General features: G+C 34.8%; 1 protein-coding gene across 2 annotated transcripts; it reads left to right on the forward strand.

Annotated features, from left to right (window-relative positions):
- The first annotated feature begins 883 nt into the window (after positions 1-883).
- Positions 884-16676, forward strand: LOC149484283 (uncharacterized). Of its 2 annotated transcripts, XM_089701834.1 has the most exons (11): positions 884-1092; positions 8400-8480; positions 10940-11023; positions 11802-11921; positions 12211-12322; positions 12596-12741; positions 13290-13467; positions 13734-13910; positions 14916-15018; positions 15598-15697; positions 16094-16676. In XM_089701834.1, exons 2-11 carry the CDS (start codon positions 8403-8405, stop codon positions 16271-16273), a joined length of 1278 nt encoding a protein of 425 aa, XP_089557960.1. In that variant the 5' UTR covers positions 884-1092; positions 8400-8402; the 3' UTR covers positions 16274-16676. The 2 variants fall into 2 exon arrangements, with proteins under 2 accessions (XP_089557960.1, XP_089557962.1); XM_089701836.1 differs by lacking the exon at positions 884-1092 and having other exon boundaries at positions 8231-8480; positions 16094-16550.
- Positions 16677-17277: the final 601 nt, after the last annotated feature.

Consider the following 17277-nt stretch of genomic DNA (forward strand, 5'->3'; position numbering starts at 1 on the left):
GATTAGCTAATTGAACTCATTTAATAAATATTTTTAATTTATTCAGACATTTTTAACATATTTCAAAGTGTTTTACTTAATCTAACATCACTATGACGTGATTTAACCTTGACCCAAATAATAAGTTAACTCGTGATTTGTGTCAAACTTTAATTTGATACCTATTCATTTTATAATTTTGAATAAATGTGGTAAAGATAATGTACTTTCTTGATAACAGATTTTTAAATAAATGAAAATAAAGTGTTGTCTTTGAGTTATTTATTGTTCATAGCATTCGTAGCATTTTTTAAACAGAACTGTACAAATATGTATTGCTGCCATCTATTGTTAAGCGAGCGAACTACGACTTGTTGGTCTAGTCCAAGTTCTATTCACTAAAGCCAAAAGCAATCCTATTTTGCACGCCTCATAAGCGAAGCGTTGAGGTGGGTACTACTGTCACTTCGCGCAAAACATCTGATTTTTCAAACTTAAAATGTCTTTATGTATCATACATTGCACTTGTAAGATAATACATACACACACATATTAAGAAAAAAACACTATTTTTAACGTTCATGATATTTTTGATGTCATTTTTGTTATTTAAACTAGTTAAAAAACAGTTTAAAAAAGTTCTGTCTTGGACGTCCGTGTGTCTGTATGTGCGGATCCTTTTTCTTGTTAACACGATAGCGACCGAAATACTTTACTAATCGAGTCTTTTTTTTTCTCTTACGCTTGAGTATGCTCAGGAATAGAACCCTTTCATTTTTCAGGGTCTGATTCGATGTGGTTTAATTGTTATTAAATAAACAAAAATAATAATTAATAAATATTTATTAAAAAAAAATTATGAGGCGTGCACTTTTGGATTTTCCAAATTATTTTTATAATTCGTCCAAGCATTAATATACTTTTGAAATGTATGTATAATTCACAGTATAACAATTATATCCTTAAAGTATATTACTCTGAAGATACGAAACGAAAATTTCAAATAATTAATAATCAGCGCTAATACCTACTATTGTATTATTCCAACAACTTCGATAAATTAAATATAAGAAGCTGCCAGATACGAATGTGCTTGTTATCGTTGTCACTGAGGTAGATACATAAATACATATTATATTCTGTATATATTTGAATACCTTCATTACGATAAATTATCTTTTTTATTTACGCATCATTACCACATCATTACCGCGTCATTTCTTGTAGGTACCGGTAAAACCTGCTAGCTTTGCCAACGGTTGCAGACTTTGCCATAGCCAACTTCTGAGGGAAAAAGTGTAGTCACATCTTAATATCAGTTTTTTGTCATTTATGCATGCCTGTATAGTAAAATTTATGAGTTAAATGGCAACACCGAATGAGATGTGGCAACCCAGCTTGTTTTTGAGATGTCACTTTCGGCGGTTACTTTTTTCGAATGTTGGCGGTATGAAACTTAGTGCTTCGGAACTTTTACAAAAACAAACGGGAAAAGCATTGCCTACGTAAGTATTTTTTTGATATTATGTTAACATAATGTTCTTTAGCTAAATAAAAGCTGATTTACTGTGCTACAAGCTACCTTTACTTCGCAATTGGTATTGGTAAATTCAACAACCCCAATCACAACGTCTGTGATGGTGACTTTGCCATGTTTTGTTGGAGGTTAGGGCTGCCACAAAATTTCTGATGAATATTTTAATTAAATTGTCATTGTAAGTACCTACTGACTGGTGAAAAAAAAATATAAATAGTTAGGTAGCCAGGTATGAAATACACAGTGCATGTGCTTAAATGAAGGTTGTTTTACAAAAGGTATTTATTTATTTAATTACATATTTATTGCACACACAAAAGAAATAGAGACACATAAAGTACAGCTAATAGGAAATAATGTGTACAAACGGATTTTAAAACTTGATTGGATTGGTTCCTATCAAGTTTAAAATAACAACAATTTTTATATTCAATCAAGATCATATAAATAAGAATTTGTCATTGTTTAAATCTTTTAGGAATGTCGTGTAATGTGTGATATAAAAAAAAAGTTAGTTAGTTTAATGAATACCTACTATTTTTTTTTGTTTTATTATGTAAAACAATTCAAAGTTAAGAAACTAACTAGAAGTAATTGATTATGTTTTTTTTTACTTTTACTAAATTGTTCCTACTACGAAAACATTTTTATTTGACAACCCTAACCCTAACTTCTTCATAGATAGGAAATATTTTGGAAAGGTTGGTGAATTTGCCACCTTCTTAGAGAGTTAAATTACCAGTGCTAAAAAATATAAAGTTTTTACTTTATTTTACGGGATATAGGAAGAGTGCAAATATATTACTTTTTAACCTCATAAACTCCAAAAATTTCATTTTTTCTTTCATATGGCAAATTTACCAGAAGTGACAGCTAACTTTGCCATAATTGTTTTTATGCTTAAAATATTATAATTTACAAAAATGAAATAGATATTTAGTAATAATGTAAATTTTCATAAAATTTACTACGTCTAGGTGCAGGTTACTCATTACGTTTTCATACAATTATATTTTTTTAAAGCGAATCAAACTTTTTGACACATGAAAAAGTGGCAAAGTAAGCAGGTTTCACGGTAGGTGGCAGACTTTGAAACTACGCAACGGATTTTGATTCGTTTTTTTTTAATAGATAGAGTGATTCAAGAGGAAGGTTTATATGTATAATAACATCCATTAAATAGTGGAGAAGTACTGTTATTTTTGAGGTTTCTAATGTGATGTCGTAAATAATTACATTTTTTCCGCTTACTTTGCAAACGCATGCTGAACCCTACGAGTTTTATCAAAATAATGTAATAAGTATTGTACACATTGAAAAGGTCTACAGAAAAGTCCGCGATGGTATATCATTATATGTCTATCTCTTATGGATAACCCACAATAACTTTTTTTTTGTCATTTACTTTTTACGACAAATAATGGTTAAATTTCGAAGCGATTTTAACCAATACAGCAACGAAACAGAACAGCAAAATCCTTAACGAATTAAATACCTTGAATACATTGTTCATTTAATATAGATCTATATGGCCCTTTACACCGTATGATTTAAGTGAATATTTTCGAAGATATTACAGATTAAAAAATTGCGGGACGTAGCGTTTGCGGCGGTACCGGCCGGCCGCCATTGCACCGTGCGAAGCCGGGGCGGGTCGCTAGTTTTACATAAAACACAATTTCACTGCATCACATTTATTTCTGAATCAACATGAACATTTATATTCCACTTATTCTCTCGACAAATTTTTACAAAAAAAATCTATTTCTTCAAAACTTATTTTATAAGTCAAATTGGAAAGATCTTTCATTATTATCTCTTCTAAGAGTATCGTGGGTTGCTTTAAGATGGTCGAGTTTGGTTGAAATCTGTGCTATGGAGTTATCTATCCATCGCATTGATGACATGTGCGCGTTGAGAATTCGTCAGATTAGAACGATCTGAAAAAAATTGGTTGTCTGTAAAGTCGGTTTACTGACGAATGACGATAGTTGAACGTGACAACGTCCGCTTGTGATTCTTGGTCGCTCGATCCGCGCTCTCGCTTGCACTTCAAGCCTTACATGGAACGCCTCAGAGCGAGGTAACGCCGCATGAGTCATGTTTTTTCGCGCGTGCAGCCGGCTCTATCGAATTATAAGACGTTGTCACGTCAAAAAATTATAAGTCACATGAAATGATTACATCTACAAGAAAAATTGTTTGTTGATTTCACTTTCATGATCATGTCAAAGTTTGGTTAATAATGTCTTATCGTCAGACAAAATTGCATTTACTTTAACCAGCCAACCAGCCAAACAGCTGATTCAGGCTAACTCACGCTCGCTCACGCTAACTCACTCTCACTCACGCTCACTCACGCTAACTTACGCTCATTCACGCTAAATCAGGCTAACTCACGCTAACTCAGGCTAACTCACGCTCACTCACGCTAACTCACGCTCACTCAGGCTAACTCACGCTCACTCAGGCTAACTCACGCTAACTCAGGATCACTCACGCTCACTCACGCTAACTCACGCTCACTCAGGATAACTCACGCTCACTCACGCTAACTCAGACTAACTCACGCTAACTCACGTTAACTCAGGATCACTCACGCTCACTCACGCTCACTCACGCTAACTCAGGATCACTCACGCTAACTCAGGATCACTCACGCTAACTCAGGATCACTCACACTAACTCAGGATCACTCACGCTAACTCAGGATCACTCACGCTAGCTTGAGCTCACTCACTCTTACTCACGCTAACTCAGGCTAACTCACGCGAACTAACGCCCACTCACGTCAACTCAAGCCCACTCACGCCAACTCACGCCAAATAACGCCAAATCACGCCAACTCACACCAGTTACTCTTTCACGCAAATACTACTGAGCCGATTACAATGAAATTAAGCACACATATAGAGGGTAACTTGGATTAACACATAGGATAGGTTTTATTCCGGAAATCCCATGGGAACGGGAACGATGCGGGTTTTCCTTTGAAAAAGCGGGCGAAGCCGCGGGCGGAAATCTAGTATAAATATATAAATAAAATTTTGGTTTTAGCAAAAAAAACTATGAACGCACTAATCCTGCGGTGGGACCTCATACTATGTGCTATAAGACTTTACTTCGTTCCTGAGAAGTCAATATAAATTTCAGCCTGATACCTTCACGCGTTTCTGAGAACAGACCGACGGACAACAAAGTGATCCTATGACCTATACAAAGTTTGCGTTCTTCTCTTTTGTTGTTCGGAACCCCAAAAAATAACATTATGACTATTAGAGGAGGAATTATTAAAAAATATATGTATAGGTATTAAAAATATACAATTTTAAAGTTTCTATCAACCCCCTAACACCCATATAATATTTCGCAGCACCGAGCGGAGTCGTTCAAAGTTTATAATACATATTTGGTAGGTATACCTAGGTAGGTAACTGATTTAAAAATTTATATTCAAGCTTTGCTTGGAAATATTATTTCAGAATGAAGAAGTTACTTAGTTTATTTTTTGTGGGAGGTAATATAAAATTTCGTCTCTTTTTCGGTTAATATTTTTTTACCTTAGCAATATATTAGCTTATTATAAAAAGTATAAATTTCTAAAAATATTTTCATTCAACCCATTGTTTGCGTCAAAGAAAATAACTTTCATCGGCATAAAAGTTGGCAGTTGAAGATTACAGCCTCAGTTTTCCTCATCCCAGCATTGTCGCTTCGTTAAAAAAATCAATAGCATTAGTACAAACGAATTATAGGATCCGTTTGTGTGCGTAGGTCTTTTGGTGTGCGGAACAAAAAAGTACAAGAGTGGAGATTCTTGTTATAAAAATCAATCGGAGGAAAGGCGCCGCGAGGGGCGCCGGCTGGGCGCCCCCCGCTCAAGGTGCATCTACCCGCTAATTAGTATGCTACTGTTATGATCTAGTTATGATATTATTATAAATTCAATTGTATAAACTGCGGAATTGTTAATGGAACTTTTTTGTTTACTTGAAAGTTGATTCGATATTCAAAGAACCAAGAAGCTTATATCTAATACACTGGAGATTTCGGTATGAACATTGACGTGTAACAAGAAAATATTGCCCAGTTCATGTTTTTTATCACTTTCACACCTAACTTGGTATTGCCACTGTTAATACGAAGTTTTCCCAAGGCTACTATGTATGCTGTAATATTCTGTGCAAAAGGTTAGTTTATGTATATGAGTTTGTTGATAAATTGCCAACAACGTCATTCAGAAGCATTGTTGGATGAGACAATTATTATTTATGCTAAATAAAATAAGTATCTGAACCAATTATTAAAAAGCGATACTCCCTGATTATGGGTAGTCACCATAATAAAATTGTAGCAACTCTCACTTTGTCAATATGGCATGTGTGTCAAAAAAATTGCGTCGCTTCGAATATTTAAGTTAATATTGTTGCTTATTTAATGAATATTTTCCGAATATAAAGAATGCATTGTATTGTGCAAAATTGCAGAAGTGTTTGGACACCAAATTCTGGCTTAGAATTTCGCAGGCAAGTGTATATTTACGTTATTTACAATATTCCTCAATACTCCTGCATTTACCTGTTTAGAATCATTTCAACGGCAAAAATTGTCTAATTTAGCATCATTTTAGTAAGCAGTCATGTTAAATTTGTTATTTCCCTAATACTTTATCATTTTTCAACAAGTTTTCAATAAACAAATTTAACAAGTAAGGTAACCATGATGACGAGTTTTTATGGATAGCGAAGAGAATATTTTGTAATAACAATATTATGATGAAAATTTACAACACCATTTTAAAGATTGTTACTAGTAATGAAACAACACACGACATCGGTATTGCACTCACATGTAGTTATAAGATTGTTCGTTTTTACATTGAAATTTATACTTTTTTAACTTACCTCATATTTTTTTTGTTTTACGTATTTCAGCTTTCCAAAAAGTAAAATAAAAAGAAATATATGTGCCCATCAAGGGTAAAATTATTGAGGATTACGACCCAGAAAAAAATACCTTTTGAAAAATAAACTTTGTAAAGTTAGCTGAAATTTGTGCAAGGCTGCTATAAACAGTTTTTCTTTGATGATTTTGGCTTGAAATTGACCCGTCGAAGCAACGCGTTTAAAAAGAAGATCTGAGTAGCTTACAATTTGGTAAACAGCATCTGATGCAAAACACAACTTTCCTCTATTTACAAAGGATGTTAATGCTATATATCGGTTCATATCCAAGCTTTGTAGCCAAAAGTTATTTAAAACTATCATTCTATACCAATTAAAATTGTATGTACCTATAAAGTATGACCAGTAATATTATAATATAAATACTGTTAAAAATATATGTCGTTATTATTTATAGACCATGATTTTTAGTTTTTTCTATTTTGAAAAATCCTGAATTTACAAACCAGCGTGGTCACTCCACAGAAAGAGACAAAAAACATGACTGACGTCATTCTAGGTCATATTTTCTTGTTACAAGTTAATGGTCATAGTGCAATCTCCAGTGTATTAGATATAAGCTTCTTGCAAAGAACGGATGGATGAATATTATTTTTCATCCAGGAATTTAAGTCACCTGTCACGTAGCTCTAGTTACTATGTTTATTATTTTATAAGGGGGTAAATTTTTTTGATTTTGAAATTGTTTTTAGGAATTTACTGCGATTTTTGATAGTGGGTAAAAATGGTTAAATAGTACTTAAGTCAATTTCTGCCGAGGGGTAATTTTCTGTTCGTAAAAATATAATTAGCCTATAAAATATATTCTAAACAATATTGCTTGGTGTATGATTAGACTATGAGCATTTTGAATGTGGAATTTTCGTAAGTTCTGCATAAATTCAAATGTCGAGTGAACGTTGTTGCGTTATATTAGTGTTGAGGACTGAGGTTCCTGTTTCAGTGTTGTAGCTACGAGACTAAACATTTCGCAATGAGTATGCAAAAGTCGAAACGAAAGGACCCGATTGCGACGCTCGGCCAGCAAGGCGTTTGTTTTTATTTCTTTGGCGCGGGAAAAAATGGAGCCCGCCCTGCACCTCCTAACATGCGCCACGCAGCGACGCAGACGTGCGGCCGCGAATTCACTTTCATTTGCGACATCCCATCGCTGCCGAAGGTCACCGTGCATTCATAACCCCACGTGTGACGCGAGTACTTTTCGCGCCAACCGCTACCCGACTAGGTGAGTGAGATTGTTCGCTGATCGCTCGTCGCCGTTTCTTACGTTTATCGGTTTCGCTTCCCTCCGTCCTTCGCTGAAGACGTTCGTCCCGCGGTTGCCCGCCGCCGCGTATCCCTCTCGAGCCTCGACTGCTATGATATGAAGAGGGTTAAAACGTTTACATTCACCGACCGACAGGTGACATACGAACGTCTGCATCGCGCCGGTCCACGGCCCGATAGTGGAACACGCGTTAAAACTTTCCAACTTTAGACGCGGGAATTTTGTTTTAAGTTCCCGTCGAAAATGTCGATCGTGTGCTTGCGAAATAAAATTAAAAAAGCTCGCGGCGAGCTCAGGGCAGGAAAAGAAAGAGAGGGAATCGGGTTTGCACTCTTCATTTGTGCACCAATCGAGAAAAAATTCAATAAAGCTCGCTTCCTTTTGTCTAATTGCCTATGTAAACCTACTTATATTATGCCGATTGTTCGATTCGCGCGACATTTGGAGGAAAAAATGTTTTGTTTTCCACAGACGGGCTTCGGAGATGGTTTAAGTAAATATCTCGCTGATAAAATGCGTGTTTATTGAACAATTAAGATTTAAGATTAAGGGAATATACATTAGCCAGAACTTTATTACAATTCAATTTTAATTCGGTAGATTATTTTCATGAATGAAAGTAAGTTTTTCTAAGTAAAGTGATTGTTACTAGGAAATGCCTGGCTACGGACCGTCTCAAGTAAAGTGTGAGCCGCTGTCTGACGAAGAGGATTCGCAGTTTGGAAAGCACTATGTGAGATTTTTTCATAGTTACTACTCTTATTATCATATCTCTTGTTTATAAGTTTTTGTTATATATTTAAAACTTTTCATGTTATAAAAATATCTAATAATTAGTAGTTAATAGTTATATGGCAGTTCACAGTATAAACTTCGTTGTCTGTGAACAACTTAATAAATATAATGTAACATTAATTAATGTAATGTGTTATCGGTTTTCCTTACAAGTTATCTGAAAAAATAAGTAGGTAGATCATTAACTTATTTATTTTAATAATTATGGAATTATTACATAGGTACCTACCTATGTTTTAACTTGGTTCTAACCTTCATTTTAATTGCAATTTAATATAACTAGGTACTCTTAATTATATCATTTGGTAATGACAAAAAATATTTATGAGCCTTTATTCTGTTCAAATCGTTATTTTTGCGAAAATTGTCAGAAACAGAATTATAATTTATACGGCAACCAATTTTTGATTTTCAACTAAATCTGTTCAGTGGTTTAAGCGTAATACATACATACTTAAACACTTTAAAAACGTAGATTTAGATAATAATTCATTCGTGTGACTATATGGACTAGAATGTTTTCCATATTCGTGTGGTAATATGGACTAGAATGTTTCCGTATTCGTGTGGTACCATGGACTAGAATGTTTTCCATATTCGTGTGGTAATATGGACTAGAATGTTTTCCGTATTCGATTGGTAATGTGGACTAGAATGTTTTCCATATTCGTGTGGTACTATGGACTAGAATGTTTTACGTATTCTTCTGGTAATATGGACTAGAATGTTTTCCGTATTCGGTTGGTAATATGGACTAGAATGTTTTCCGTTTTCGTGTGGTAATATGGACTAGAATGTTTTCCATATTCGTGTGGTACTATGGACCAGAATGTTTTCCGTATTCGATGGGTAATGTGGACTAGAATGTTTTCCATACTAGATTTCCGCCCGCGGCTTCGCCCGCGTTTGCAAAGGAAAACCGCATGGTTCCCGTTCCCGTGGGATTTCCGGGATAAAAACTATCCTATGTGTTAATCCAAGTTACCCTCTGTATGTGTGCTAAATTTCATTGTAATCGGTTCAGTAGTTTTTACGTGAAAGAGTAACAAATATCCATATATCCATACATCCATACATCCTTACAAACTTTCGCCTTTATAATATACATTAGAATATTAGATATTAGATATTAGATACGTGTGGTAATGTGGACTAGAATGTTTTCCATATTAGTGTGGTAATATGGACTAGAATGTTTTCCGTATTCGTGTGGTAATATGGACTAGAATGTTTTCCGTATTCGTGTGGTAATATGGACCAGAATGTTTTCCGTATTCGATTGGTAATATGGACTAGAATGTTTTCCGTATTCGTGTGTAATGTGGACTAGAATGTTTCCCATATTCGTGTGGTAATGTGGACTAGAATGTTTTCCGTATTCATGTTGTAATATGGTCTGGAATGTTTTCCGAATTCGGTTGGTAATATAGACTAGGTACAGTGAAACTTGGTTAAGTGGGACCTGGATAAGTGAGAAACCTCCATAACTGGAACTCATGCTGAGGTCCCAACACTTTGGCACTGAATAACCTCTGTTAGTGGGACGAGGTAAACCTCTATATCTGGGATTTGTTCTTTCGATTTAACATCATAGTTACCTCTATAACTGAGACAGCGAGTAAATTTTATATGCATAAACCTCTGTAACTGAGATAACATTGTTTGTTTACTCATTCTTATTCTACCCACAAATTCCATTTACATACATAACACGTTATTTTATTTAATGATCGCACCTGTATAACTGAAATAACCTGTATTCTCACCTCTATTAATGGAACCCTCTGTAAATGAGACAGATATTTATTTATACCTGTATATCTGAGACACTGGGTAAGTGGAATACCTCTATAAGTGAAACGACATTGCAGGTCCCTTGATGTCTCACTTAACCAGGTTTCACTGTATAATGTTTTCCAGAGTTTTAAAAATCTATAGAATCATTTAAGTGCAATTTCATAAATTACCACCAACTAAACCACCGCGAATTTTTTATACCAATTATTGAAAAATGCAAAGCATCTCTTTACGACGATACGTGTGTATTATTGTATACGACGACTATATGTCTCTTCCGAATCATTTAAGGAGGAAAATATCTCGATACAAAACAAACTGGGAGAAAATCTCCAACAATTTATTTTGGAACAATTTTTTTCGAAAAAAAAAGAAGCTTTTGGTGTAGCATTACAGACTGTTTTAGTGGGATGACTCTTGTGACACCTTGAGAGTTGAGGTTGAGTAAGAGAGAATTTCTTGTGTTGTTTTAATGACTACTAATTTATTTGTCTTGTGTGTAATGTGGAATTAGAATTTCGCCGATTTTTCCTATGAAGAAGGGATAGAGCTTTTTTATAAATTAAAAATTATAATATAACACAATCTTAATTCCTACAGAATACAGAACTGCTTCCAATTAAAATCGATCCAGATTCACAATTCGATGACAATGTTACAACACATTTATTGGATCAATTACAGGTTAGTAACTTTCAATTCACTTTTTCTTCGATCTTTGACCCTGTTAAATTTACCCACTCCGCAAAAGCATTACTTACAATAGTTATTTAAGAAATAGGAAAAATTTAGTAGTATTTCAAATTTTCACGCCATAATATGTATTTCCAATGAAATTTACTTGTATGTATTACTAACTAGCGGTCCGCCCCGGCTTCGCCCGTGGTACATGTTTACGTTTTCTCTACATAAGAACCATCCTCGTACTTCAAGGAATATAATAAAAAAAGAATTATCGAAATTGGTTCAGCCGTTCTCGAGTTATGCGCTTACCAACACATTTTGCGATTCATTTTTATATATAAGACTAGCGGTCCGCCCCGGCTTCGCCCGTGGTACATGTTTACGTTTTCTCTACATAAGAACCATCCTCGTACTTCAAGGAATATAATAAAAAAATAATTATCGAAATCGGTTCAGCCGTTCTCGAGTTATGCGCTTACCAACACATTTTGCGATTCATTTTTATATATAAGAAGAAGAAGAAAGATTATAAGAAGAACAATATTGTTTTCACATTGCTCTACATCTAACATTTTTTTTCTGTGTATAATTATTTAGATTAAATATTAAATTCAATCCAATTCTGAAGTAATGCTGTATGTACCTATAATTAGTAGCCAATTTAGATTAAGACTTTATGTACGATTATTTATATAATGTTACAAATTGAGTTACTGTTGGTGCATCATAAATAAATAAATAAATAAATAAATAAATAAATAAAGAATATTCTCCACAGTTCACCTCAGAGCTGGTACCAGTTCCCGCGGCTCCAACAGCCACGCCAGTTAGAGAGGACCTGCCAGCACCCCACGAGACCTCCCTTGCGATGTTGCAACCAGCTAAGAATACGACTTTGGTAAATTTTTGGCTTGTCAAAACAACTATACTCACAATCGCGCTCAAATATTGTATGAAGCAAAACTATACCTATGCGTGTATTAAGGCAGAGTTTTCTAATGAGCGGTAAAATAGACTTTAAACATTATGGTGACGAAATAAGGTGTAAGTTTCAAGCAATGTTTTGTACATTCTACACAGACAACCTTTTATGGGCGTTTGTAAGTCTTGTTGTTTATTGTCATCATTCTAAACTCAAAAAATTTGTTACATAATAAAAAGTTCCAAAATGGTATTTTATTTCCCAGGGTTCAGCATTAATAGATAAACACATGTCTATGTCCTGTACAAATGAAATTCTGGATACATCTGATTTTGCTCCACTTCTGTCTATTAAAGATGAACCGCTATCTGAAGGAGGTGAGATTTTAAACTGTTATCAAATGACGTTTTTAGCAACGTATTTGATTTTACAATACAACTTTTATTTTGACATTTATTGTAATGAATTTTTTCCTAAACGCTCTTCAAAAGTCGCACCTGTAACCTATGAAATTATATGAAATGGTAGATTTCTTTTAGTTCAATAAGTTTATATAACAGAATTTATCTGTGTTGAAAATTGTGTTAAGTCAAATAATTGTTATTTCCGCTTTTGAAAGAATAAGGAACAAAGAAACATGATTCTTGCAGAAAGCCAACAATTAAGTGGAGATGAAACAAGTGAATGCAGCAGTATTCCAGAAGTCAGCAGTAGAGGTGCTCCAAAGACCTGGTCGCAGAAAGACATGGAAAAAGCTCTGGATGCCTTAAAAAATCACAACATGAGCCTGACTAAAGTAAGATACCTAACGTAATAATATGAAATAGGGAAATATATTTTTGGCAATGTGTTTTGTCTGTAATGATTGTGAACGTGACCTTCATATAGAAATAACTAACTTTTGAGATATTATAAATTTAAATTGAAATTGCTGCAGTCATAAAATAATTACTGAATTAAAAAATAAGTGTATATTTGGTAAATCATTGATGGAAATTATACATATAAAGGCCCCAAAATGTGTCCTTGGGGAACACCAAAAGCATTTGTGCTACATTGTGATATGTTTAATTACTTAATTTTGCTTAATTGTTGTTTTTTACACTGTTTGCGATGGCTTAGGTAAATATTAATGTTATCCAAGGCATAGACCACTAAATGTCTTATTTGAAGAGAAATATTTCGTGATAAACGCAATCAAAAGCTTTGGTCATTTCTTATAATAAATTAATAACGCTATTTGTGTTTGATTGATCTGTATGTAACATATTTTGATTTGTTTGTTGCAACTGTGATACGTCTGTAGATACCTTAAATTATAGAACAAATTATGGAAACTTTTAGGCTTCGGCAACATATGGAATACCATCTACAACACTATGGCAGCGTGCCCATCGTTTGGGTATCGATACTCCAAAGAAGGAAGGAGCTTCTAAAACTTGGAGTGAAGAAGATCTGAAGGGAGCATTGCATGCTTTGCGGACTGGGGCTATATCGGCTAATAAAGCTAGTAAAGCATATGGTAAGGAAAGTAAATAAAAAGGTTTAGACAACGTGTAAATTTTTATTACAGTAATGGTTTTTAATATTATAATTAATAAAATGTCGATGGTTCCATTTAATTGTCTTCTACATATTTTGTGTACATAGATAAACACAGGGCTATGACAATAATAATCTCAGATAATATATTCAAGTTGAAGGTATCCTCCTGCATATTTAAGTCTAAATTATTTCGACTAAGAAATTGCAGTATCCAGAACTGATTTATTGTCTGTTTCCGGCCAGGTATACCCAGCAGCACGCTATACAAGATAGCGCGGCGCGAGGGCATCCGCCTGGCCGCGCCGTTCAACGCGGCCCCGACCGCGTGGCGCCGCGCCGACCTGCAGCGCGCGCTCGACGCCATCCGCTGCGGCGCCGCGTCCGTGCAGCGCGCGGCCGAGCGATATGGGATACCTACGGGTATAAAATACACAACACCTTACACTATACCTAATTACTACATATATATAATTACTAACATTAATATTTAGGTTTTATTTTTATTTTACTAACAAAATATGGATCTGCGATATCCGAATTTTATGCAAAATAAATAAATAAAATATACCGGCGCCACGCCCTATTCGGGATACCTATGGGTAAAACATACACACGCATCCACTCCGTTGTTGGTGTACTAAGCTCTAAGGACTGAAAGTTACTTATAAAATTCCAAACACCTTTTTCATTGCATAAATTCTTAAAACTCTATGGGTACACTCATAACTGGCAAACCACGCATCTTTATCAACCGCACGTTCGCTTACATTTAAGATTATGTTTTCTTAGGCGCAATACTCACATTAGTGCAGTGGTTTTTGCCCGCTGCACGAATCTTGGGATGAAAACATAGAAAATAAAAATGCGCGGCATAGACACATAAGGCGTACGTAATGCCCAGATAACTTTTACCGTGCGAATGATATGAGAAATGTAAAGCAAAAGACAGGGAACGGAAACAAAAAGGGACCTAAGAATCCTAAGATAGATCCTTGCGGAACACCAATGTTGGTCGTAGCAAAGCACTAATTTTTTCTCCATTGACAATATCAGCTTGTATCCTATTCTAAAGCTATCAAGTTATGGGGTTATGAGCTAACCACTTAATTACATGATACCTAGTTCAGTTTCCACAATAAAGTGAAATGTACTATAGAGTCAAATGCTTTGGAGATGTCACACAATATTCCCCAAGCATTTTTTTTACTTCTTCGGATCAGTTTATATTATTGAATTTACACGTTTTAGACTATTTTTAATCTTTATTCTTCTTTAAAACATGATGTGTTTTTTTTTATGAACTGGTGAGAACATAACCCAATTAAATTTCAGACCTTCCAAGAAAATCTTAATGAGCTCTAAGTTTGTGAAAATTTTGGTTATCGAGATAAATTTAATTTCTTGTATATTCATTAAAAAATTCAGGTACTCTCTACGGTCGGTGCAAGCGAGAAGGCATCGAGCTATCCCGCTCTAACCCCACACCATGGTCAGAGGACGCGATGGGAGAAGCGCTGGAAGCTGTCAGGTAATTTGGTTTATGTTAATACTAGAACTAAAATGTACTAAATTCTACTATATATATGTTAGTTACTCTTATCGATTATGTTAACAGTTGTTGTCAATATTATTTCTATAATAAAAAAATAAATAAAAAAGACGTGTGGCACTCGGGGACTGCCGCGGTAAAGCTATTGCATGCTATGCCTTCAAGCCACACCTCCGCGCCCGTCGGAGTGGGGAGGCGGGAGCGTGAGATTTTTTCGTTACGGAATTTCTCGATTTGGTCCCCGCTCTCAAGGCCCGCGATAGAAGCTATGCAATAGCTTAAAAATAACCATTTAATTGACATATTTTATATTTAGTTTAATAGCATTATAATGCTTTAGAAATGAGAAATTTCTAAAGATTAAAAAAAATTGGATCACGGGGCGACGGTTGACTTTTCGGTGCCTTTTCCTCAGAATATGACATGAACTGATTTTACTATTTGAAAGCTTGTGCCTCCCGAGTGGTAACATTAAAATTTGGTCCAGTACAGGCAATTTCGAGGCGGTTTAATTGAAATTGATTGCTGTTAAAATTTTCTTTACTTAAAAATTTGCAGAGTGGGCCAAATGTCAATAAACCAGGCAGCCATACACTACAATCTGCCGTATTCCTCGCTGTACGGCCGCTTCAAGAGGTGCAAATATCAGGTGCTTCAGGTTAGATGAACCACAATAAATTGAACTAAATTGTTTTGCATTAAAAATTGCAATTTCATGATTGTTGATTAGTTACGCAAAAATTAACAATAATTAAGTCATTGTGATCACAAGGGCAAGGTAGACGAAATCTGATATAGGTATTTTATCGAGATAATTACCCAAAAAGGAGACATTTAAATCTGTATGGCGTAGTCCTATAAAAATAGAAATAGAATGATTGTCTTTAGGGAGATCTAACCTTCGATATTCGTTCTCCAGGCTGTACATAAGAATGAATGAAAGATATATTATGTTTCGTATACGGGCTATCTTTTATTCAATGTACGTAAGTGTAATAAAATGTACCGAATTACTAGCAATAATTTATTTATTTTACGATTCATATACTTCCAGGACCCACAAACACTACCAGAAAACAAACCAGAAGAGCACACAGAGATTCAAAACCAAGAGTTCCATTACCCGACCCTTAACTACGATTCCGAGTACACGGGCGAGGTATCTTCAATGCAAAGTCTGCAGGAGCACTACAGCCAAGCAATGTATTACGCGCAGTGCAATGTTACCAGCTGAAACGTCACTCCCCATTATTGTGGGGAACAATGACATCGTGGATATTGAACCATTTTAATATTCGTTGTTTTTTCTGGAAGAAAAGTTGTTATTGAAGTCCTTTTTTTGTAATTTTTTACACATTTAACTGGGTTGAAGTTAAACATTGAACAGAAAACGCAGTGCAGAATTGATTTGTATTATATACAGAATATTAAATTGAATTCCTTCTATTTTCGAAGTTAGCACAGCATTGTGAAATTGAAAGGTCCAGCGAAATGTTGTTTTGATCACATATAAACATTCATTGATTATTGTTCATCTCGATATTTTCAATATGTTACGCATGTTCTGTAATTGTAAGTATATTTTTCTATTATTCATCTTCTTTATTTGGTGGTGGTCGAGAAGTCAAACAAGCGTTTTTAATCTATACTAATATTATAAAGAGGAAAAGTTTGTAAGTATGTATGTATGTATGTATGTATGTATGGTTTTCACGCAAAAACTACTGGACCGATTTCAAAAATTCTTTCACCATTAGAAAGCTGCATCTTTACTGAGCAACATAGGCTATATTGCATTTTCAAAAAAATATGAGATCCTTACCAAAAATTAGGGAATGCAATCCCGATCCCGCGGGATCCCGATCTCGCGAGATCTCGTGTAATTTTTCGGGATCAATCCCGACGCATAATATGACGAGATCCCGTTCGAGATTGACGGGATTGGGCGGCAGTGGTCAGCGACGCAACACACAACCACTCGGGGCGCAAGCTTTTCAATTTTTCCTAATTTTTACTAATTCCCTTGAAATAAGCTTATTGTTTGGATTACCTAATTTACCTACGTTAATTTCCTTACAACCTGATTATTATTTAGTTGGTAAAATCTTACCAAGAAAATAAAAACCTTTATTATTTAATCAAATAATAAAGGTTTTTATTTTCTTTCGAGTAACATGTTATTTTAGTTAACCTCACTAGGGGCCATCCATAAATTACGTTACACGTTAATAGGGGGGG

The sequence above is a fragment of the Colias philodice genome, chromosome 12, assembly GCF_061535455.1.
Source record: "Colias philodice isolate Cphi_HAF_F1 chromosome 12, ilColPhil1 Martin Lab GWU primary, whole genome shotgun sequence".
In the NCBI taxonomy this organism is placed as follows: Eukaryota; Metazoa; Arthropoda; class Insecta; order Lepidoptera; family Pieridae; genus Colias; species Colias philodice.